This window comes from Alosa pseudoharengus, unplaced genomic scaffold, assembly GCF_046254945.1.
Source record: "Alosa pseudoharengus isolate Yale_2024_CS ecotype anadromous, Long Island Sound unplaced genomic scaffold, YU_APseudo_1.1 YU_APseudo_1.1_scf_23, whole genome shotgun sequence".
In the NCBI taxonomy this organism is placed as follows: domain Eukaryota; kingdom Metazoa; phylum Chordata; class Actinopteri; order Clupeiformes; family Clupeidae; genus Alosa; species Alosa pseudoharengus.
The window spans coordinates 31,329,760-31,355,037 of NW_027468685.1; the positions used below are offsets into that span (position 1 = coordinate 31,329,760).

At 39.1% G+C, this 25,278-nt stretch overlaps 3 protein-coding genes across 3 annotated transcripts; all 3 read left to right on the forward strand.

The window, feature by feature from the left end:
- Positions 1-1,398: 1,398 nt before the first annotated feature.
- On the forward strand, positions 1,399-4,110 carry bloc1s4 (biogenesis of lysosomal organelles complex-1, subunit 4, cappuccino). Its single transcript, XM_076301057.1, has 5 exons — positions 1,399-1,830; positions 2,177-2,248; positions 2,787-2,888; positions 3,001-3,135; positions 3,402-4,110. Exons 1-5 carry the CDS (start codon positions 1,537-1,539, stop codon positions 3,507-3,509), a joined length of 711 nt encoding a protein of 236 aa, XP_076157172.1. The 5' UTR covers positions 1,399-1,536; the 3' UTR covers positions 3,510-4,110.
- A 2,883-nt stretch (positions 4,111-6,993) lies between these two features.
- Positions 6,994-9,655, forward strand: nutf2l (nuclear transport factor 2, like). Its single transcript, XM_076302369.1, has 5 exons — positions 6,994-7,070; positions 7,511-7,626; positions 7,740-7,811; positions 9,225-9,323; positions 9,511-9,655. The coding sequence occupies exons 2-5, from the start codon at positions 7,528-7,530 to the stop codon at positions 9,622-9,624; spliced, it is 384 nt and encodes a 127-aa protein (XP_076158484.1). The 5' UTR covers positions 6,994-7,070; positions 7,511-7,527; the 3' UTR covers positions 9,625-9,655.
- A 4,917-nt stretch (positions 9,656-14,572) lies between these two features.
- LOC143141107 (choline transporter-like protein 4) lies at positions 14,573-23,223 on the forward strand. Its single transcript, XM_076302368.1, has 19 exons — positions 14,573-14,645; positions 14,793-14,892; positions 15,120-15,251; positions 15,341-15,401; positions 15,886-15,997; positions 16,152-16,235; positions 16,324-16,436; positions 16,693-16,815; positions 17,354-17,453; positions 17,658-17,750; positions 18,706-18,808; positions 19,085-19,344; positions 19,798-19,892; positions 20,016-20,110; positions 20,295-20,368; positions 20,605-20,675; positions 20,861-20,955; positions 21,744-21,828; positions 23,055-23,223. The coding sequence occupies exons 2-19, from the start codon at positions 14,851-14,853 to the stop codon at positions 23,153-23,155; spliced, it is 1,839 nt and encodes a 612-aa protein (XP_076158483.1). The 5' UTR covers positions 14,573-14,645; positions 14,793-14,850; the 3' UTR covers positions 23,156-23,223.
- Positions 23,224-25,278: the final 2,055 nt, after the last annotated feature.

Here is a 25,278-nt window from a genome sequence, read left to right on the forward strand (position 1 = left end):
ATGTATGTCCATTACCTCAATATGGATTTTTTCCCTTGGGAAATCACAAGGACTGTCATGTCTGAATCTCAGGAGTTATTCTTAAACATAACGACATTCAACACCTCTGCTAATGTAGATGTAAACATGTTTTTTCAGATATTGCCCTCCCAGCCTTGTTTGCACAGGTGGACTCCAATCAAGTTGTACAAGCCATCTCAAGGACCATTGATAGAAGTAGGATGCACTAGAGCTCAATTGCAGGTGTCATAGAAAGGGTCTGAATACTAAATAAAATATGTCAGTGTTTTTTTTATAAATTTACAAAACACTCCAAACACCTGTTTTTTGTGGAATGTTGGAGTATTTAATCCATGTTAAGATGAGTATGAAACATAACAAAATGTGGAAAACTTGAAAGGGTCTGAACTTTCTGGCTGCACTGTATTTTTATATCGATGTTACATAGTTTTGAGGGACAGGCTTTTATATAAAACATTATATAAAACATCTACATTTTTTTTTACATAAAACAAGGCATACAGATGCACTCTTATTATGGATCATCAATTGAACATGTCAACACTTGGATTTCTCTTGGAAAACTTTTCCTGATACAATGAAAAGACTAAACAGAATTTAACAGAATAACAATAAGCATAATACAAAGCGAGACTTAAATAAATAGATTAGTTAGAAACAAGGTAAACTGATAAGTCTTTAAACACTTTTTGAACATCCCAAAGCTATCACTAAAACAAACCGCAGTAAAAGCATGGTTTGCCACAAATAGAAGGATGGCTATTCTGGAAATAACCCCCATCATGCCTGTTGGTGTATGGTCTGTATGTGGGGCTGTTTCCTCCAAATGCATTAATGCCTATAGGCTATCGTGGTATCATCATTTTCTGTGCTTGCTCTGTAGCACCAATCTTATAAAATGACATGCTTGCTGCATTGTTGCCAAAGAGGTGTAGTGGAGGACTGTCAATAATTGACATAGACAACTATTTGTTTTTATTAAAAATAATTATTCCTTGAATAATTCCTTTTTTGCTGTCCTGATTTTTTTTTAAATAGCCTAGCCTACTATTCAACTCCACCAGGCCAGGGGTGCCAATAGCAGACCTAAGTATGGCACTGTCTCTTCGTGATATGGAAGTCTGGGACTCAAAAAGGTTTTTTTGAAAAGCCAGGAAATAGACTAATGCCATTCACAGCTGAATAATTGCAACTGCAAGATAGCCTAGAAATCTAGACGCACCCTAGCGGCGGCAAATTAATTTGCTCAGCCTGTACATTTCAATGATATAGGATGGCCCGCCAGGCTAACTGCAAGACACTGTTTAGGACTTTTTTTAATTTCAGAACTGTCAACAACTCAGAAAATGCTGGTTCTCTTCGTGGTAGACTGACTGACTTTCAGCGATTTCGAAACGCGGTTGTGAAAACGTTTAGATTGAGTCCTTAGAGCCACTGTCATCATGTGATCGGAACAGAAAAAACAACTACACACAACCATTTTACATTGAAAACAAAGGTGTAGTGTGAGTGACTATGGCCCAGGCCCATCGTCCCGACAGGATTGCTGTTCTGTCTCCCTTGGAGGAGTCTAGTGCGGAGGTCAGCAGAGATAGCGGCATCGTTTCTCTGAGCGCCAGCAGCTTGTCCATGGTCAGCGAGGCCCTCAGCAGCGGGACTGTCTCTCAAAGCCCCAGCTTCGGCGCTGCGGTGTCTCAGAGTCCAAGCTTCAATTCCGGGGAGCCCGTGCTAGAGTGCGTGGACGAGGAGATCCTGAGACACACCGCTCAAAGTTACTCTACGTACATCAGAGCGAACGCAAGCGATGAGGTATTTAGAGTCAAATGTTTATTGACAAAGTGTTTTTCTTTGCCAGTGAACAAGCTATCCCAATGTTCTGAACGATGCAACCAAACCTTAACGTCAGCTAAGTTGTATTGCGTGACAGCATGCATTGCTGAGACAGTGTCTCTTTTGTTGCACAGCCTAATATAAGATCTCAATGAAGAATGTGTTTACCACTGCATTCTCACGCTAACGCGGTATGCATACATGCATGCGTGAAGGACTTGGATCTGGGACGTCGTTGTCAAACACAAACCTTGTGCGGGCTCATATGATTTGAACCGGACTTTGGACTTATACGATGTTCACTTTTTGTTTCTGTCATGTGCAGATCCTTAATTTAGAGAAGAGTTTGGAGGAAATGCTCACAAGAGTAGATGAATTTGTGGGAATGCTTGACATGGTAAGTAATAACCTCTCATAACAGCTGCTGCACGATGCTATTGGCTATGTCCCTGAAGGTTTTTTTTTTTATTGAAATTGAATAGGCTAACCAATAGCAAAATATGCTCTAAATGCATTTCTAATTGCACACTGAAAAATGAAGAAAGTTTAAACCCAATCTTACACTCATGTTTATGATTTTATGTTCTGTTTAACAGTAATACTGTCTTATTTAGTAATTGTTTATAAGTATAATCTCGCCCAATACATTTTCTCGTGTATTACAAGTTTAATGTTTATTATTGTCCCGGTTTCAAATAAATACATTGTATTCCATTCCATTATGTACAGGTTTGTCAAATGTGTTAGACCTGATGGAGACAGTCAGGTCCAAATATATTCAAAGTTGTTTAATAGATAGATAGATAGATAGATAGATAGATAGATAGATAGATAGATACTTTATTGATCCCCAGGGGAAAATCACTAACTGGAAGATGACACTAAATGAAGAGATACCACCTTGTTTATCGGCACTACGTTTATCTTTTATCTAGATCCGCAATGATACCTCACAAATTGTCAACGAGAATCTACCTCAAATCCACAGAAAATCAGAAGAGATGAGACAAATCTACAGTAAGATTGACAAGCTGGAAGTAAGGATGCACTGTGTTCATCAGTCACATATCTATTTTTGTTTATCAGTCACATATTTATTTTTGTTTGGTACAGTGGTTAATGTAGTTGGTTTGTTAATTCATTTGAAAGGCTTTTGTGAAGATGGTCGGTGCTAATGTGAATGCAATGGAGGATCAGGTAACACAGGCTGAAGGTGAAGTTGGGACCTTACCAGGAGCCTTTAAGAAAATATTCCGGACAATGAGTGTTCCAGGATTCTTAAATGTAAGGCACAACACTAAAATTTTGATATCTAAGCACACTTACTATATGAAGCCCAGAGTGGCTGAGTTTTATGATGTAGCCTACTTTTTCCCGTACATGGTGACTAATGTTTAAGAAGTCAGGATTTTGTTCAGTGAATGTAGATTAATTTCAGCAAAATGTATGTTTAGTAGGCTTGTAAACATTAAATTGTTATTTCAGTAAGTCTGCTGTGTGTCATCTTAGTGTCAGACTGTCACATTTGAGCTCTGTTATCAACTCTGCAGAAACCATCCAGCCCCAGAAGACCCCAGAATCACAGCCAAGAGCTCCCTGCTGTGTTCCGCACTGATGACTACTTCCCCCCTCATACAGATTACTCAGGGGGAGTGTAGACCGCTCACCTGTCTCTAATGATCATCTGTAATGGCTGGAGGGCTATAGTGAGGAGTACTTCAGCACATAGCAACTGCTGTGGAAAGACCCTGTGGTGCTCCAGCCTCAAGAGCAATATGGACCCAGGCACAAGGTGTATCTGGATTTTTATCTTTTGTGTCAGTTCATTTACAACTTTGTAGCCAGATTGTTTGTTTGTTTGTTTGTTTTTGTTTGTTTGTTTGTTTGTTTTTAAGATGGATGTCCAAGTGCCTCTTTCTGTTAAATTATCCTGTGTGTCTGCCAGGGGGGTTGGAGTTGAAATGTCTGACATAATGGATACTGCATAGAAACTGCTGTTAATAGATTGATACAATAATAGTATTGCATATTGTACTTACATTTTATTGCATTAAGGAGATTTGTGTTAAAATGATGTCTTATAACTTACACATTTGTTGTTAAATTTGCTATGCAGTCACAAATGACCAAATGCTACTGAGTATATTTCTGTTCATTTTTGAATATGGACAACATGACATAACATATTCTGTTTATACCTCTATTTGCCAGTTGTAATAACAACATAATTGAATTTATTAAAGAATGTTTTTAAGTAAACACTGTCATTCAGTAGTAGCAGGCAGCACTTGGTCACTTTAGGAGGTGTGTGTGCAAATGTTGGTGGAGGTTGTTATAACAGGTGCACCTAACCCTACAATATTCTCTGATGCCATTGGCAGGGTTCCTACGCAGTATGGAAAACCTGGAAAAGTATGGAATTTGATTTTAGTAATTTCCAGGTCTGGATAAGTATGGAAAAAAGAAACAAGGGTATGGAGAAATATTTATGTTTCCAGACTATTGCATCAACAGTAATAATCACTTCTCTCAGTGAACTATTCCTACTGTTGTGTAACTTAACTGTCAGTCCACATCGTCAAGATACAATTATGTGGGGGTCCTCCAATTCTCTCCAAACAAGAGGACCCTGGCACCAAAACCAAATTGAGAACCACTGGTCTATGCAAGTGCCCTACACCAATGTGCACTGGTATGTTTGTGTAGCTCTGCTATTTTTGGCTAAAACACTGGTAATCAGAATCAAATAGATTTCGCCTCAATGAAAATAATTAACTTTAGGTAGACTTTAGACGTTATCCATTTTTGAAGTTAGGGCCCCTAATTTTTTGTATCTTTGAGGTCAGGTTCCAACATTGCAGTAATAGCACAGTATGAGCTCCGCTCGGTGAAAAGCAAAAACGTCAGTCTGAAAGTATCAGCTTTCCTAAAAGTCTGATTTGCAAAAACCTTGCAAACAGCACCAACTGGCACTGTTAAAAGCTTACTCATTGCCACCTGATGATGGAGACTATAAAAGCTAAAGTTTTGCAGAATTTCATCTTGAGGGGCAGCAAGACTGTTTTAGCTGCTAAAATTGAATATAATGAGAGTCTAAGCGGCCTTAACTACAATTCTATTTGAACCACTGCTCCGAAGGTTGCTTTGGTACGGAAAAATCACGTGCCATATGACGTTCGAAGCAGAAACTGCTTCATTCTCTGAATGTATCACCTGAGTGGTTTGCAGCGCCACCGCCTCGCGAACCAATCGTGCTGCCACTGCAACGGGCAGGCCCTCGTTTCTAGTCAGAATTATAGCGCGCTCAAAGCATAAACACTTTAGGCTAATGCACAACATTGCGTTTGGTTCGTAGCCTCTACTGTGACAAGCATAGTTTGTTCGTATTGATTTATTTTTATTACAATGTAAGAGAGACATGGGAAAACTTTATTCTGATCGCTCCTGATCAATCTTTATTTGTAAAAAGAATGATATCCCATTCGTATTCATGTGCACTACGTATGTGGGGGGATGGGGTGGTTAGGTGCGTGCACTAGATTTATTTCACTAGTAAAGCTTCCTGTCCACTATCTAGCCGGGATAATTTAGATGCAGTCTTGGCTTTTCACCAGGAGAGGTCGCTGTTACTGAAGCTTCGAGTAATGAACCCATTTTCGAATCAACTGTTCAAAGTGGTTCAGTGCTTCACCAAAGCTTCATTTGCCCATCACTACTGTTCACGCCTTCCCTACAAATTGGATTTTATTGGTGAGTATCAAATTGATATGTGTAAATTGGTCTATTTTATAGAAAGAATATCAGACATGATTATTACATTTTTCAAGGAATTTTGTTGTATGGCCAAAAGTCTTTTGTAGCCTAGTTAAGCCTACATTAGGCCTATATATTTAATTTACTTTAAAATATCTTCATAAACATTACACCAGGCAATGTTGTATTATTTATCGATCCTAAAATGTAATTAACGATTTAATCTGAGCCGTTGGACAGTGGTTCTTAAACTTTTTGTCTGGCGACCCCACAAAAAAGTATGGCGAGGTCTGGCGACCCCACTTTCCCCAAACCCATTCTAAGTCCTTACTCAAATACCCCCCTCAAACGTTAACAACTAAATCAAGCAAAAACTAGAAAGCAAAGTCATTTGTTTTATTTACTCCATATGAACAACATCACGAACAAACAATTACGATTAAATAAGTGTAGGCTGCCGCCATATCAGATCAGAGCGCTATGTGCATAGCGCGCGCGCACACACAAGCACGCACACACACATAGGCCTACACATGCAGCATTAGGCCTACATCGTTACATTAATTATATTTATGGCGATAACAATAACAGTATTTTTTTATTTCCCTTTTCTGGTTTACTATCTTTAACAATTTCAATGGGAAGGGTGGGCATGCTTCCGTGAACTAGCAAGTTAATTCTAGGAGGAATGCTGCATACGGCAACACGGAGATTTTCCTCCACGGTGCTGAGCCGACCTGTATTTTGAGATGTCGTTTCATTTTGACAGGTTTTAAGCTCTCATTCGCCAGAACATCGCCGCAAATCACACATTGTGGGTGGTCGAGGTTATGTTTAACTTGGCAAGTGAATATATTTCAAAAATTCTTTCTGATAAAGCCGATGCGCCGTTTGTTCTTTTTTATTCTCACCGGCCTGTAGACTTGTCCCATCTGAGGATCACGGAGGAGTAGACGCACTAGATGGCACTTCCGAGCTTTTGTTCAATTTTTTTAAGCAGCCACCTGTCCATTTTGGCTAGTAAGCTACCTATGTTTTTGTTTTGTTTTACTTAAAATAGCGGGAACAAGTTGAGTTTGCATAGTGGGAGCAGATTGTTTCTATCAGCGGACCAGTAGCCCATAGGCTGAACCAAATCTCGTTGAAAGACGAAAACATTTCTCTCTCTTCTCTTAACTGCGTGTAAATAAGAAAAAGCCAGAAAAGGCCAATATTATTTTCCTTTGTTTCACCTAATAATAATTTCAAACTGAATACAGAAAATAATTGGCGACCCCACGGAAGGTTTTGGCGACCCCTAGTTTAAGAATCACTGGACTATTACATTTATTATTTCTAGTTTTCATGCGTTGTGTTCTGGGGGAAGTTGAAACTTTTATTTTGAACCGCGGTGAACTTATTTTACAGAACACTATGACACTATTCCGTTTGGGACTCCGCGGGAATTTTGGGTTTTGTGCATGAAGGTAAGTTGCCCCCCTTCTCTGGTGTGTACACGATTCATTATAAAGTCGTATTCGTTTAGTTAGCGTGAACTAGTCCATGTGGTTTGAGTACAATTATTTAACTCAACTTAATTGTCTTTGTGCCCATTTGAATTAGAGAGCATGGCATTTACCCTACCGTTAGTGTTAGCAGGGAAACCTGTTAGCTAGCTTATGGCCTCCTTACACCAAACAACTTTGACAAGATTTGGGAAAGATTTTTGAAAGATTGGAGTCTTTTGAGGAAAGCTTGAATGGGGGGCAATCTTTTCCCAAATCTTGCCAAAGTTGTTTGGTGTAGAAGCTAAGGTGGCCATTAGTTGAAGGTGTTACCGCTGAAAGAAAAAGTCAGTTTCAGTTTGTAGTTGAACACCTAACGTTACATATTAGTGTGTCCACACGTGTTTTGTTTGATGCTTTAGATAGTGAACATCGAGTCATGGGAGACAAACCTTTGTGGGAACAGATAGGCTCTCAGTTCGTGCAGCTGTACTACCAACATTTCGACAATGACCGCGTCAAAGTTGGAGACCTCTATGTGAGTAAAGATACTACCTAAAGAAGAGCCCTGTAAACAAAATGAGCACCGCAGAACTTGCTTCTGTGTGAGGATGGATTTGAGCAATAAATCGTTCTCGTTTTTCCCCCAAGTACGATGATTGCTTTATGACATTCGAAGGATCCACGTTGCGGGGGAAAAACAATGTCATGGCCAAGTTAAGTGTAAGTGAACTTATTTTCTTATTAACTTATAGCTGTTTCACGTAACAGCATTCCTTTACACAAACTTACGTGGCGTTTTTGAGAGGTAAACAGGTACGCCATGCTGTTGGAGGTGGAAACAAACGCTGCATTGCCATTGAAAACATAGTAAGGAGCTGACTCAAGGGTTATAAAAGTATTTTCTCGTGTTTAGTTGTAAAATGAAGGCACAGTTCTTGTAGCCATACATGTTCACTTCTGACTATCAATTTGGTAACGATAACGGGCTATTTGACGTTTTTAGAACACTACATATCGAAGGTGTCAAATGTTGGAGCAGTGTGCAAGCTCCTTAACTCCAGTCTAGTTTTTTTCCAAAGTAAAATTCTTGTTTTGAAGTTAACTGATGGTTAAATAACCAAAAATCTGATTGTTTGCACCTCAAATGGACGGTGACGTACGTCTGTGAGGCGAGTTTGTGTGAAAGAATTGTTAATTCTGTACTTATAAAAACTGTACTTATAGGCCAGACATGAGTATGTTTCACCTATTTATGGTGAATCTGAATTTGTTACCTTGGCTCAAGTTTTCGCCTTGATGGAAATTACATTAGTACATTATAAAACAAAGTCATTGTGCAAATACATGGCAATGTAATTTCCTGCCAGACGAAAACTTGTGGTTTAATTCAGTATAAATCTAATTGGGCAGAGATATGAATAATTGTGGGCTTTACTGTATTTGATGTGTGCTTTGTGTGTGCTTGGTATGGAAACCCTCAGCTGCTTGTGAAATTGAGATTACTTAAGACTATTTATTTATTAGTAGTCTTACTTATTTTATTAGTAGTATTACTTATATTGAGATTACTTAAGACTACTTATTTATGCCATCTCGATATAATAAAACATTCTTGAGATAATTAACATTATTCATCGAATATCTCAGGGAAACTACATATTGTTTTCAATGATGCCACTTACATAACCACTTATTAGCTAGGGTTTCATGGTGACAGCATAGCTGCATAGCATGCTTTTACTTTTATGATGAGAACAACAAGGTTCATTTTATTCCAGCTGTATCACACATCACAAACCCAGTCTTCCAATGCCTTCTTGCCAAGCAGGGGTGCGTTTCCCAAAACCATAGTTGCTAACCTGTTAGCAACTTAGTTGGTTGACAATGGGGAAATTGCATTGCAACCAACAAGTCGTTATGTGTCTTCGTTCTGTCACGTTCTTTAGATATGGAATTGTTAACTTGAAAATAACGTTTTGTCGTCGCAAGATCACAAAAAAGTAGAAATCTTGAGAAAATAGGGATAAATTTGGGATACATACCCAAAATTAATGGCATGTTAGGGCTTCTATATAGCTTTGTGCGTGCAAGGTTATTTCTGATTCTGATGGATAGCACATCTCCTCTCTATAGAGCCTGCCGTTCCAGGCCATCCAACACATCATTACCGCACAGGACCACCAACCCACACCTGACAGCTGTGTCATGAGTATGGTGATGGGGCAGCTCAAGGTGAGCTGAGGGGGGAAATTACCCTCAGGAAAATTCTACAATAACTTTCACTTTTCTCTTTTTTTGGGGGGTTTCTTTTCTTTCTTTATTTTTTTATAATAATACATATTATATTTTATTTGAGTGCTTTATCATATAATCAAAGAGCTAATTAAAGTTTTTTTTTTTTTTTCTTGTCCCTTTGCAGGCAGATCAGGACCAGGTCATGGGGTTCCAGCAAGTGTTCCTGCTAAGGAACTTTGACAACAAGTGGCTTTGCACTAATGAAATGTTTAGGTTATCCTTACATAATTTTGCATAATCCAAATGTGAATAAAGTTTTCATAAAAGAGCTTTAGATCTGGATTATATTTTCTGATATTCTAAAGACGTAGTTGGAAAGATGTAGTGCAGTCTTTGACTTCAGAATTAAACTAAGTTGCCATAATGGCTCAAAGTTAGTAAAACTCCAAATAATGTAGCCCTTATTCTTTACACATTAACTGCATGTCTATAACAGAATGAAAGTGTTTCCTTACTCCTGTTTGTTTTTTTGAAGGCCCCCTAATGAGATATATTAAAGGAACCATATGTAAGAAATGTATTTCAATTAATCATAAAATGGCCCTGATATGTCACTAGACATTACGAAATCATGTTCATTTCAAATACTTATATCACTGACAACAGTAGTCCGGCCAGGATATTGTCATTTAAAAAGTGAAGTTGCAGCCCTCAACTGATGTTGATGTTGTGTTTTGTAGTGTCATGTTGTGTTTTGGCCTAATGCGCCACCCTCTACCTATCTACTAATCACGAAGTCAGTTTTGGCCACAAACTTACATATGGTTCCTTTAATTATTATTTTCTAAAATAATTTTTATGGCATAAACTGTAGCCCTACGCATAAGTTGCTTCGGATAAAGATCTAGGAACTAAATGTAAATATGTCAATTCTCCCATGTGCGTAAAGGTGTGTAAGTAAAAAAAAGTGTGTAACGGCATGCATTTCACGCTGCGTGAGAACCCCTTTGGCTTAAATCAGTCATTTATGCATGATCGAGGGAGTTATGCGGTTTGGGTGGCAACCCCAAAATCTGGGCATTTCTTATATATACATATATATTCTTATATATCTACAATTCGCGCATTCTGCCATTAAGCACCTTTGCAGCTAGTGCTCTGGAGGGCTGTAATTAAGGTCGAGCGCCCACTACAAGGTGAAGCAGCATATTGCTCGATGTCGGCAGTAGGCCTAGTTCTAAATACATGTAGGCTACACAGCCGGTTTGTAATAGAGACTGGTATTGTTATCCCAGTCTCTACTGAATTCGAAACTGCAGGTGTCAGTCTACTTCGTTAGCTTGATATGTGAAGCAGCTGCCATTTAAACTTTATTTTTCAACAGTGAGTTTTTAAATTATGGATCTACACACCTTAAGCACATCTTGACTCTTTAGATAGATAGATAGATAGATAGATAGATAGATACTTTATTTATCCCCAAGGGGATAAACCTCAAAGCAAAAGTGAAATTTCGTTAAGTCTATTTTTTTGTTAGGCTATGTGATTTGATAACATTTTACTGTAGGCTTTCCCTATTCAGTTCACCTTTTTAAAAATCAAAGACTGGTTTGTGTTTTTTTCTGGATTTAAATAGCATTCAGAAGGCCAATGAGAAAGTCCGTTCCACGTTTTCATATCAACCTACATTAACGAGGTGATGGATCAGTCTGGTCCTATTTTAAATAAATCATGCCTCTTTCATAAGTCCGCCTTGATTTCGAATTTGCGCGCTGTGCGACAGGTGGTAATGAGAATACGCGTTAACGCAGAGGTGCGGAACTGAAGTGCAAAAGAAAGCTTACGTGCCCCCATAAGAACATTAGGATGTTATAACATGGTGATGTTATGGAATTGAGCAGCTTTTGACCAAAGCGACTTACAAAATAATGTAACAGTTAACATGGTGATGCTATGATTATGGAATTGAGCAGCTTTTGACCAAAGCTACTTACAAAATAATGTAATAGTTAAAAATGCACAGTAAACAAAAGTTGGTAGCCTACGATTACAATAAGGAAAATAGCAGTAATGACAATAATGCCCATGCAATATCAATGGTCAGTAATGAAAATAAACAATAGCCTATATATATTATACAAACCATAACTCACAAGAACCACTTAATTAATTAATTAGCCTAATGTAAGCTGAACAAATACGTCTTAGACCCCTCTTGAAAGACCCAAAACTATCGCAGGAACGCAGAGCAGGCAACTTCACCAACGAGGAACAACTGAGGAAGTCTTCAATTTGACCTAGCGTTTATGTCTGGTCAACACGGACACAGGAAGACCGCAGTGGGCAGTTTGGGATGTAGAGCTGGATAATATTTTATTTTTATTATTATTATGATCTTTACCTCCTAAACTATTCTGTCACTATTGCTATTTTATGCTTTTATTTGTTATTAATGTTTGCTTTTGTTTATGTAAAGCACATTGAATGACCTATGTATGAAATGCGCTATATAAATAAACTTGACTTGAAACTTGACTAGGTTATGGTTGGGACTTGGCAGACGCTTTTGTCCAAAGCGAAATACAAAACAATATAATAATTTAACAATATGAGAAGACTAATGAGTAGAAAATTAAGAGCATAGGCCTAACCTGTTTTCACAACAGCCTGCCTCCCCTCGTCCCCATAGAGTCATGTCTCCTAGCGGCTCTACTACTAGCCCCTAGCCGACTTTAGGCCTTCATAGGCAGTGTGTGATATCCTTGAGGTGCTGAGGAATCACCACATTTTTATGTTCTCCAACTGGTGTCTTTATTGAATGACTGACCGAACACGCATACTTACAATCTGCCACCTAGAACACTAGGCTTCTTACTCTGCTAGTTGTTTTACTACTAGCCGGCATATCACCATAGAACATTAGTTCCCTCTAGAGCAGCGGTCCCCAACCACCGGGCCGTAGCCTACGACATGAGTTTTAAAAAAATGCATGCAAACTAAACTCAATTTAATTCGCAATAATGTCACGTTTTTACATGGCATAGGCCTATATGCAGTTGTTTGATTGCACGCATGTTTGCATTTTGCAAGGTCTATTTTCTTACGTCTGTCTGTCCCGTCTTCAACGCTTTACATATTGCCTTCAGCGCTGCGCAGCCTCAGGTCAGCTCACTTCACTTGATTAGTTCTTGGCGAACGGTAGTGTCACATGAAGCTAAACTGCTAGAATGAGCAACAAAAAACAAGCATCTTTAGCAGGTCACTGTGTGTTCGAGAGCCGCTGCAGAGATTTCTTACAGAAAAAAAGTCACCGTTAGCTGCACATTTTAGTGATAAGGACTGGGTGTCAAAACTGGCTTACCTGTGTGGCATATTCGGGTTGCTTAATGACCTCAACCTGTCACTCCAGGGGAGAATGACGACTGTCTTTTAACTGGCAGATAAGTCGCTGCATTTAAAGCCAAGCTTGATTTGTGGGGATGAATGGGGACGGGGTGTATATGATATGTTCCAAACAGTAGTGGGGGTTTTGGGAGCGACTGAGGCAGGGCCCTTTCTCTCGCAGCTGGTGCGCGATCACCTTGTTGCGCTTTCAAATGAGTTTGAGCGTTAGGCTACTTCCCATCCTCCAAAGATCCACGGCAAACCAATGAGTGGGTCCGCAACCCATTTGTCAATATCCCGAATAGTCCTAACTTGTCAGCGCAGGAGGAAGAGCAGTTGATCGAAATTGCAAATGACGGTGGTCTTAAGAGTGTGTATGAGGAAACCTCTCTGGCCTCCCTTTTTGGATCAAAACCAAAGCAGAATATCCCGAAAAAGCGCTGAAAACGTTGCTACCATTTCCCACCACGTATCTATGCGAGGCCGGGTTTTCTGCAATGACTGCAACTAAGACCAAATTGCACAATCGACTGGACATTTCAAACACACTGAGGGTGTCACTGTCTTCCATCACCCCCAGATGGAACCTTCTTGTTGCAGGGAAACAAGCACAGGGATCCCACTGATTATATTCGTAATGCACGTTTAGTTCCCATATTTTGTTAAGCATGTTCACACTTGATAGATGTAGCTTCAAGTTGTTCAATTTTCACTTCTTCGAGTTCACGTTTTTCACATTTTTAAGAGTTTGTTACCTTCACCGTTCATACATAACTGGAGCTAGTTATTTTCAAGTAGGCTAATGCATGCACAACACATATGGAACATGGAACCCCCGAACACCCCCACCCCCCGCCGCCGCCCCTCCCCCCGGTCCGTGAAAAAAAAAAATGGGAATCAAACTGGTCCATGGTACATAAAAGGTTGGGGACCCCTGCTCTAGAGGATATTCTGATGTATGCTTAAGCATTCACTTTACTACACAGTGCCACATGAGAGAGGTGTATGGCAATAGCCTATGGTAGTCCAAAAGCCACAGCTCTGTGGTAGCCTGTAGCCAAAGATTCTAGAATCTTTGGTGGTAGCGCATTTTTCTTTACGTCATAGAACGATTCAATTACGTCACAATGAATTACCCTGATAGCCCTCAGCAGTTGAATCAACTTGCATCATTGAGGTTAGTTATATCTTATGCAGCAAAGGTTTTGTCACCAGGCTGACCTAAGACGTTTATAGGCTATTTCTTTAATAGCTAGCCTAGTGTAAAAAGTTGGCACAATGATCAGTCGCTCTTACGAAAGAGCAATGCACAAACAAATGGAAGAAGGTATGTGGAGGACATTTGTTCTACGGTTGTGTTCGATTTTCAGGGGGAATTAATGTAGATAGCGCTACATGAAGATTAGACTAGCCTACAAGTTAGGACAAAGTGAAACGGGGACCGACAAACATTTTACTAACACCGTGAAAACACAAGATTATTTAGGCAAATTCAGAAAGCAAGCATCCTTTGAATTAATCCAAGGTTCTGTCATGTTTTAGGTCATTTGGCTCCCTATGAGCCTGATTTCAATGGGCCAGTCCGGCAAAGGTAAGTGCTTCTCGAATTTTCATACTTTATTTTTTGTGCAGCAACTCCAGCCTACCGGTCACTGGTATTCTTTTTTTCCTTTAAAAGAAATTGTACAGATCCTATTTGTTTCCTGTTGTTCCTGGCGGCCGTTGCTGGCTACATAACCGTTGGTGTGACAGGTAAGCTTATAATCACCAGGGTGTCCTGTCCAACAAAAACAGCCTATATTTGTGTTGTTCTTATATGCAAAAAACAGTAATGGTACACTTTGTTCCCCTACTAGCATGGCTCCTTGGAGACCCTCGAAACATTCTGCATGCCCGCAACTCCACAGGGGCGTTTTGTGGGGCTGGTACCAATGTGTGAGTAATTGTAGAATATTGCCATTCTCTCTCCTGTTTTATATTCTTCAGTTGTATATTTGTCACCTCAACGATATTACAGCACGTCAAAAGGCTTTGTGGCAAGTGGCAAGGTTTTGAGCTCGTTATTCTTATATCTTATACTAGACTGAAGCCCAGTGTTTTCTACGTTGACCTTTTAAAATGTGACGTATCGACCAATTCTATGGCTGCTGTCTTGGGTGGTGTCCAATGTCCCACAACGCAGGTATCTGCTCCATCTGTTTTCTCAAATTTTTCTAATCCTATATCAGGATATTCACCTATGCATTGAACACATACCTGCCCCGCAATCAACAGTCATGTCATACTAGTTTCATTCATATGGTCTTGGAAATGATTATGAGAAGGACATTTTGTTCCCATGACATCAGTTATCACTTTCCTCTTTATGTTTCTCTGTCTGGCGTACCCTCCGCTATTGGCCACATATAGGTGTGTGTCCAGGAGTGCCCTTCTCAATACTGGATGCTGCCAAATGCGGCGTATGCCCCAGGTGCTCAGCCCAAAGACTATTTCCAGCAGGAATACTGTGACCCCCGTCTTGATTTGCAAACAACCACTCTGGTAATACACAGTTTGGTGCATATTGCTTTAATCCTCTCAATTCATCATGGTTGATCTCTTAATTTCTATTTTATGTTTCCACAACTAAGACTGTCCAGCAGATCCTTGATGAAGATCTCTGCCCGTCTTTTTATACACCAGCTCAATCAGGTAAGTCATGTTTATTGCGTGTGTATATATATAGCTTGTGTGTGTGTGTTGACCAGTGTCAAGCAAACCCCAAGATAATGTTCTTTTTCCACAAAACACTAATCAGGTTGGTGTCATTAGGTGGGTTTACATGGACACTTTTAATTAGAATCAGAAGAATGGCTCAATTGGAATAAAAATGACACATATAAACACTTTGTTTGGAATAAAATCCGATTAGAATTTTAAGCAGAATGAAAGGGGTGGATCATATTCCAATTGAGCAGCCATGTGTACAGTCATTTTTTTTTAAAGAAATTATTCAAATCCAATTAATTTATTATCAAAAAAGTTGGTGATTCGTTTAAATGTTTATTTCATTGATTATTGATTATTATTAATTGATTCATTATAGCAGCTGTAATGTGGAGCATAAAGTACTTTACATTATTTTCTCACTCTCACACACAAACATGTCTGTTTTTCTCTGTGTCTTCATCTCCAGTATCTGGACGGTGTCTCACAAACTCAGATTTACTGAATACGACCACTAACTTCGCCATAACAGATCAACTGTCATTCAATGAGACCGTTAGTGCCATAGTGAATGCTACCAGGTAAAAACCAGGACTCTACTACTGCCAAAAACTAGCAACAGTTGGCACAATGTCCTAAACAAAAGAACTCTTTGAAGCACTAATGAAAGTGTGAAGCTATCTGTCATAATAGGTCATTTGTCCCTCTGATCTGTGTTTCTTTTTGTTCTCACAGTGACATAATATCCATCATCAACAACAGGGGTGTTTGGGTTAGGATCTATGAGGACTTTGCCATGTCTTTGCACTGGATCTTACTGTACGTTTCCACATACTTTTTATGTTAGCCTTTTCATTTGAAATGTTTATGGGTTTTGACCCCTTCAATATCTCTATATATTTTTCAGAGGTCTTGTTGCAGCCATGGTTGTCAGTGCAGCCTTTCTTCTGTTGCTGAGATACCTGGCATGTGTACTAGTGCTGACTGTCATTCTCGGAGTGCTGGGTGTTGGAGCTTATGGTATTAACTGTGCTGCTGACAGTATTCTAAATGGTAGAATTGATTAAATAGATATAACAGTTACTGAGACATCAGTAACAGAAATCAATACCAGTAGTTGAATGAAAAAATAACCTGTAAAAGCCTTTTTCTCCCTCATTTCTGTCCTGCATTTTAACTGACCTAAGTAAATTTTCAATTTATATAATGTGGCATATGTTGCTATCTATAAAACTTAATTCTGCTACCTTATTTTGTATCATTGTTCTGTTTTTAGGAATATACCACTGTCATTTGGAGTACACCAAACACCTCACCTCGGAAATGTCCCTCCGTGATATGAGTTTCAACTCTACTTTTGCTTTTTATCTTCAAGTTAAAGAGACGTGGCTAGCTTTCAGTGAGTCACTAATCTATTGTATTTGTGGAAAAATGGTTGTCAATAAATCAGCAATTAGATATATTGAGTTGAATTGGAATATGAATATACTCGGACAAGCGCCTGTATCAATCAGCCTTCCATAACCTCTAAGAGGTTCCTTGTTGGTTTAATGATGTACCTAGTGTTGTACGTTCAAGTGAAGTTAAAACTCAGCTTTTCAATGTGCATCTATGTTATTAGTTATTTTTACAGGGTCATAGTTTGTAAATGTTTATGGTTTTTGTAGATATTATTTATGGTTAGATATTATTATTGTCTATTAAGGATGTATGTAGGATTTGAGTTGAAAATGTGCTTACTTTACTGTTTGCTTTTCTCTTTTTGCCACTGTATTTTTTATTGTTAACCTATGTTGTAAGTCACTTTTGGATATAAGCATCTGCTAAGCAAACATAACCATTTACCACTTTCATGTACTATTTTGCTTGTTCACAAAACAAATATCCGAGATCCCAGTACAAAGAGTCAAATTAATTGAACCTTTTCTCCATGACAGTAATCATCATAGTAGTGATAGAAGTCATCATGCTTCTAGTGCTCATAAGACTTGGGAAGAGTATCTCCTTTGCTGTGGATCTTCTCGAGGAGTCCAACAAGTATGGTGGCTGTTTCTTCATATCATATCTGTAATGTGTCAGCCCTCTAGAACTGTTCCTAATATGATCCTAATTCAAATGATTGAGTGATGTTGTTTGAAGGGTGGAAATATAGCTTTGATTACCTGAAATAAGAGACTATAAATGATTCCAGTTCTTCAATGTAGTGTGTGTTTAACGGTATTCTCACTATTTGAAATACAGGGCAGTTAGCTATGTGACCTCAACAGCAGTCTATCCATTCATCACCTTCATTTTGCTGGTGGTGTGTATGTCCTTCTGGGGAATGACATCCCTGTATCCTTTCATTGTGTACATTTTTTGTCAGTGCACAAAATCTTTTGTTATAGTGTTTGGGTGCTTTAAAGGTGCAGTTAGCAACTTTGCATGACATCACATTTAATAATAATAATAATAATACATTTTATTTATAATGCACTTTTCATCATACAGTAGATCTCAAAGTGCTACAGGTTAAAAACAAAAAAGGTGAGCAGTTTAAGGAAAAAGAAAAAACGAAAAGGTTTTAAAAAAACATCTAAAGGGGACCAAAAGCTTTGCTAAAAAGAAATGTCTTAAGACCTTTTTTTAAACAGTCAGTGGATTGTGGTGCCCTCAAGGTGTCAGGGAGGGCATTCCACAGACATGGGGCAGCAGCACAGAAAACCCTATCTCCCATGGTCCTGAGTCTGGTTCTGGGTATGTGGAGGAGGTTTGAGTGAGTTGAGCGGAGGGAGCGTGTGGTGTTTTGTGGGTTGATCATTTCTTTGAGGTAGGGGGGGGCATGTTGGTGAGTGAGGAGGGAAACCTTGTACTCAATCCTGGTGGAGACATTTGTTTATGTTTATATTTTAATTTCTTTTGGCTTTTGTCCAAAACAACACTATATTTTAATCAAAGACCAAACAAAACACACCATAGAGGTAGTTCACCCCTCCTCTTAAGTATTCCCAGAGAAACTCCACACAGTGTTTTTGTTTGGGGAACAGGCTGCCGCCAATTAGCTTGTTTCTAGTTTTCAGACCGACGGGATGGGCAGCTAGCGGATCGTGAGGAAATCTTCGTGAATGTGACAAAAAATTTTATGAGCTTGAAATCACGTCATTGCTGACTGTACCTTACATTTGTTATTCATAGCGGGTGGTGCTGTAGGCCTAGGCATTTTCCTGTACATCACGTACATTACCTTTTTTCTGTAGTCTCTTTTAGTCCGCTAATCTGTCCCGTGTTCAAGAACCTTGACCCTCCCTAGATATCTGGCTACTTCTGCGGCTCCTCTATACAGAGTAGTAGCACTGAACACCAAGGCTGGAACCTGCATCTCTGTTACAGGCCTGAAGAGTTGTACTCCAACTGTGAGTTACACTTACTTTCTGTTGCTTCCCTTCTAGCATGTGTAACTGTTGATTGCTCACCATAGTAATGTGCATGACATGGCCAGGAAGGTTATGGTGCATCATTCATATTTTGCATGCTCATCCTGAAGTTAGGCATATGTTTTAGTGAAGGTGTGGTCAAGGCCTCATGCATTCACTCCACTTCATGCATTATTTGACCACACGTGTAAATAACTTCATTCATTTCTTCTCGTCTTTCTCACAACTCTCCCACTGAATCTGTCTCCTGTCTAGACATTTGACTCTTCAGAGTTCTCAGGCTGTCCAACAGTGACCTGTATGTTCCACAAGTACGACGACACTGGCCTGTTCCAGAACACCATAGTCTACCTGCAGGTGTTTAATTTTGTGGCTTTCCTGTGGTGTGCGAACTTCTTCCTCACCCTGGGTCACTGCACACTGGCGGGTACGTTCACTGCCTACTTCTGGGCTTTTGACAAGCCAGGCGATATCCCGGCCCACCCGCTGTCCCAGGCTCTTATGCGCAACTTACAGTAAGACCACAATACAAAAAACAAGAATGTCAATACACACACACACACACACACACCAAAACAGAATAAAACTTAACATTGACAAAAAATGAAGTACTGTAGAATATTCAACATTAACTGGCTGGCAATTTAACATAATTGGGGGCAGCCGTGGCCTACTGGTTAGCGCTTCGGACTTGTAACCGGAGGGTTGCCGGTTCGAACCCCGACCAGTAAGAACGGCTGAAGTGCCCTTGAGCAAGGCACCTAACCCCTCACTGCTCCCTGAGTGCCGCTGTTGTAGCAGGCAGCTCACTGCGCCAGGATTAGTGTGTTCTTCACCTTACTGTGTGCTGAGTGTGTTTCACTAATTCACGGATTGGGATAAATGCAGACCAAATTTCCCTCACGGGATCAAAAAGAGTATATATACTTACTTATATACTTAATTTATCTTTTCTGTCCAATGTGAAGGTACCATGTAGGATCCCTGGCTTTTGGTTCGAGTGTTCTCCCATTGTTCCAGCCTTCTCGGATCTTTCTGGAATTCTTGTCTCGTAAAAGTAGAGGTAAGTACTTTCTCTCACAACACTGTAAACGTAACAGTTACGGTTCATGTTTAGCGCATTTGCAAATTGTGAAGATGTTACTGGGGTCATTTGGTTGTGTTTTTTATTGTTGTCTTCCAACAGGACCGTCTAACCCACTCAGCAGATTTATCAACAATATCACATACTGCTGCCTGAATTCCTTTTTACAGATCATGAACTCAAATGCCCATGTTGTGGTCAGTTTTTTCTATGTTATGCCACATTTATATGTAATTCCAGTGATACTATGTGCTAAGCTTTAGTCTGTGAATGCTATAGTCCTATAAATACTCTAGTCTTTTATAGAAACATCTTATGAACGTTACACAGAGCCAAGAAGGATTCATTGGGAAAAGTAATTGAATGTCCCTTGCTCAACAGATATCTGTGTATGGGTACAACTTTTGGAATTCAGCCAAGGAAGCACACAGGCTTATGAAAAGGAATATCTTACGGTACGATTTCTTGTTTGTCTTACTCAAGCATCGCCTAATGTTGCTGCTCCTTCTTTAGGGTCTCCCAACTGTTTTGAGCTATGCCACAAAGTGTGATGTAGATAATATCAACCAAATAACTTGTATGAGGAATATGTTGGGACATCTCCCTGACTGCACAACATGATAAGTCATCCAAGTTCCTATCAAATGTTCATTGGTTGACAGCACTCTTTAACTTTCTGTTTCATTCACAGTGTGGAGAATTTGGATAGTGTAGCAGATGTGCTGCTTTTCTTTGGCAAGCTGTTGGTAGTGGGAACAGTAGGTAAGAAAACAGCAGGCTATCAAACCTGGCTTCATCATCATCATTAAAAACATTCCCTTTTCTGAAGCAAACCCAGCATGTTTCAGTCAATTCAAAGCTGGTGTGTAAATCTGGAATTATTAGGTATTATTAATACTTAAATTGAAATAAAGGAAATATTCACATGATTCTAAAACTGTTTTAAGGTGTGCTGGCATTTTTGGTGACCTCTGGCACCATCACAATCCCACATGACATCTTCCAGGCAAGCAAACTGAACTATTCCTGGGTCCCAGTCATTGTAAGTGTTGTTTCTCTGTTATACTTGCTTCAAAATAACAATTTTGTGTGTGTCTTAGGCCACCATTAGTGTAGTTATTTTAGTAATGTAATAACAACCATATATTTATTTCTCAGTCTCATACAATTATCATCAATTATCTTTTTTTAGTCCAGTTGTTAATATGTGAGTTGGAGAAAGGTTGAAGGATGTATGTTTGTAGCCTTCGATGAAACACGGTGGAGGGTCTGTCATGATTTGGGATGCTGCATTTCTGCTAATGGTGTTGGGGATATTGTCCGAATCATGACTGCTGAAAAGTCTAGGCAGATTTTAATTAACCATGCCATTCTTTCTGATTGGGAATGATTTTATTCAGCATGACAAAAACTGGACTGGCCTCAATAGAGTCGTGACTTGAAAACTGTAGAGGCAGTATGTGAACACCTGGACAGAAAAAAATGAATAAAAACTGTATTGGTCTAATTAAGAACTTGGTTACTTTAAAGAATTTAAAGACGGTCTTCACAACAGTTCAAGAAAGTTCAAGTGCAAAAGGGGGTCATTACACTTGTATCTTTAGCCTACTTTTCTGGGATGTTTGTGTTTTTTATACTGTACATATTTCCTGCCTTTTGTGGTTGAATTCTAATGAAGAGACTGAGAAATAAATACATATGGTTGTAATAACTTTGCTAAACAGCTAATTTGGTGGCCTAATGATGGTAAATGTAAATTCGAGGAGGCATTAGATACATGTGTCATTACTCACTGTACAAATTTTTAGTTTGGTTATTGTATGTTGTCAGGTCGTCATTGTGGGAGCTTATCTCATATCCCAGGCCTTCTTCAGTGTGTACACAATGAGTGTGGAAGTACTCTTCATCTGTTATAGTGAGTACCTGTTTTACTATAAGTTTATCTAAATGCTTGTGGAAATTAATTGAAACAAAATGTGGTTTACCTAAATTACAGTCTAATCCCATTTTACATACCAAAAGGCCCTTTGGTATGAAACATTTCACTTTTTTTCTATTTACAGACCAGTATTACAATTTTACAAGGAAGTTATGCTTTGGTTATGGTCTGGTGTGTCTGTCTCTGTCAGATACTGTTCAAATTTTCTTGAAACTTGGTGAAAGTGTTAAGCTTGCCCCAAGGAAGTACCCATTACATTTTGAATTAGATCCGATTCACAGGCCAGATCCACAAACTTAGTTCAACTTTCGCGTTGCAAGATACAGCATTTGGCCTTGGTGATGGGGCTTTGTTCCCTAAGTGGTAGGCTATAGTGCAATTTAAGTGGCTAGATGAAAATGCAATTAGAACAATGATTGCATCAGCCAGTATTGTATTTTTACATCAATGGTTATGTTTATGTTGCAATTGTTCTGTGAATGGCAGGTCTAATGCATTCCTGTTTTCGGTTTGCCTCCTGTGGTGCGTGTTACCTTGCTTTTTGGAGTTTGGAGAGTCTGTAGATCAGACAGTTGTAAGCCATAGTAAGATTGTTGCCACGGTCCTAATTTAGGAAGCTCATGGTGGCACTCATGTTACTAGGCAACTCAAAGAAATAAAGTAGGCTAATACAAGCGTTGAGATCCACAGCAATAATGTATGTTCAATCACTTTGAAGTGTAGATGTGGAAACATGAAACACTAGCAAAAAACCCCAAAAAAAACAGGATGGAGAAAAAACAAATAAAATAGACCAACAAAACTATGCCAGAAACCAGCTGGTTGTCACAAGAGCATTGCCACGGCTAGCAATGGTTTATACGTTATGTAATTTTGTTTGGTTACACTTTACTTGACAGTATCGACATAAGAGTGACATGACTGTGATGAATGTGTCATAAACAAGTCATAAAAATGTATGACGTAACGCTTCTGTTATTAAGTGACATTCGGTTTTTGTCATAACAAGTTAGGTTTAGGGTTAGAGGTTAGGATTAGGGTTAGGGTTCATGTGTCATGACAGTGTCATATTGCCATGACAGTGTCATGTCACTCTTATGTCGATACTATCAAGTAAAGTGTTACCTTTTGTTTTAATATATTACATTTTGTCTTGTACAGGTTATGTTCATAGTGTTATAAAATGTATTTTTTCTACACAGTGGATGACTTTGAGCGTAATGATGGCACCGTACTCCGCCCATATTACACAACACGGAACCTCATGAGGATCCTCCGCAAGACTGACTCCATGATCTTGTGAACCTAAACAACACAGACAATCCCGTGGCATTTCTGTCATATTCTTTACCTTCCATATCATTAAAAATCATATAAGCATATCTTTAAATCATTGCGTCAAGTGATTTTTGTAGTTTACAAGTGATTCCTTTGCCTGTAGCTGCTGTGGCTAGACTGTCAGAGCAGAGTGATATAGGATTAGATATTTGAAAGAGTGTAATTGCTAATTAATTTAGAACATGAGCAAAAACAAAGCCAGTTCACTGAAATTAAAAGCTCTGCTTTTCACAAGGAAATGGGATAAACATACCTTGAAATGACTTTTGGACGTGTTGGCTGGCATTGTAGACAACAATCTTTTTAGTATAGGAGTCAGCGGCAAGGTTGTTATAAACACTACGATTACTTCGGCAAATCCAAGTAAGCTTAACAGATAAACAGTGACTTCAAACACAAAGTGTCAACAGTGTTGCTTATTTTGCCTGCACAATCGTGCACAAACGATTCCAATTATTTGGTGACGTCACTCGTCACGATGGTGCACACGTTTTTTTTTTTTTTTTTGCATGCTTATACAAAGCACAAACAATTCCAACTATTTTGGGATCATTTAGGAGTTTATTGGGTGCTGGGTGACCCCAGTTCACTAAACAAGTTAATGTTAAATATCTTTAAGACTCAAGTGAGCAGGAAGCCTAGTAGGCTTCTAATGTTAATTCCGCTACCTAGCGATATTACTAGACAAGGGGAGCTGGAGCGCTGTATCCCTTGTATCTGGTAAGTATTAATCCAAAAATAGGCAAAAAGTAACTCATAGGCAAGCCGACCGTACGGAGTACAAAGCTTTATTCACGACACCGGAGACAGGTTAAACACACAAGCATCCTAGGCAAGCATGAGAGCAATTAAGTCTGAAGTCTTACCATTATTTATAGGACTAAAACAGGTGTTCTTGATGGATTACAAAGAAAAGAATAGTGAAAGAGTTGTAATAATAAGAGATAAGCTGTTATTGGTTTTGAGGCAGGAGCTATTCTTTGCCATCACTCTGGCCATAGTGCATGATATTGCCGTCATTGTGAATCTACTTCGGTTATGGAAATATCATGCACTATGGAGTTATTAACAAACTTTAACTAGTTGTATAGCCCCTGCAGCAATATATCTAAATAAACACCTTTTTGAAGTAGCCTACCATTCATGATATGTTGTCAGGAGGGATGAATGAAACAAAATGCACATTTGACTTTTGCTGAAATAACTCCTGAACGGTTTTGTCCAGAGCTGAATAACTGTATTTGACAGAGGACAGATGAGGTTGCTAATAGCCTAACAAAATATTAGCTTTAAGTGTGGCATGTTTTTTGTAAATTACTTTTAATTTGCCTAAAAAGTGTTTATCTCGTCCCAGTTCTCCTCTTATTAGTTCACATTCAGCCTGGGACACTAGTTTAATAATAATAAAAAATGATGTAATATTTGTGGCAAAACTTGCAATTAAGGAGGGAGGGTGGGTAAATACAAGGGTGGTTAAGATAGCCTATTTACGTCTACATCTGGACATTTCACACATCAACAATAATTTCTCCAGTAGCAACCTCAGGTTTCAGAATTTTTATTTATTCAAGATAAGGCGTAAATCAAGCAACAACAAACAAAGTGAGATCAAGTGCAATGACTTGGGGATGTGGGTATGGTTGGATATCTAGCCTTCCTACAGGTCGCAGCGAGACACACTTGAATAAAATGGCAAACAGTAGAAATGCAACCATTGTTAAAGGGTTGTTTGCTTTCATCCAATGACTAGGGGTGAAGTCTTACATGCTAATTTGGTGCACTTTTTTTATTTCAAGTGACAGAATTAAGGTATGACTTAAGTTTAGCTGACGTTATAACATGTAAAGTTAAGCTTGCCCACCCCACAGGCAGGCAGCTCGACTATGACTTCGCTTGTGACACTCCTGTTAGTAAACCAGAAAGAGTTAAAAAAATAGAAATGGAATGGTCGCTTAAATCCAACGTACACACAGATAACTCACACCATCCTACTGATTATAGGGGCCCAAGGGGAGAGAGGGCCCTTGAAAAATCTGGAATATATTTCACTTGGGTTGAGGAACATGGGGCCCCATCAGGACTGCCTAT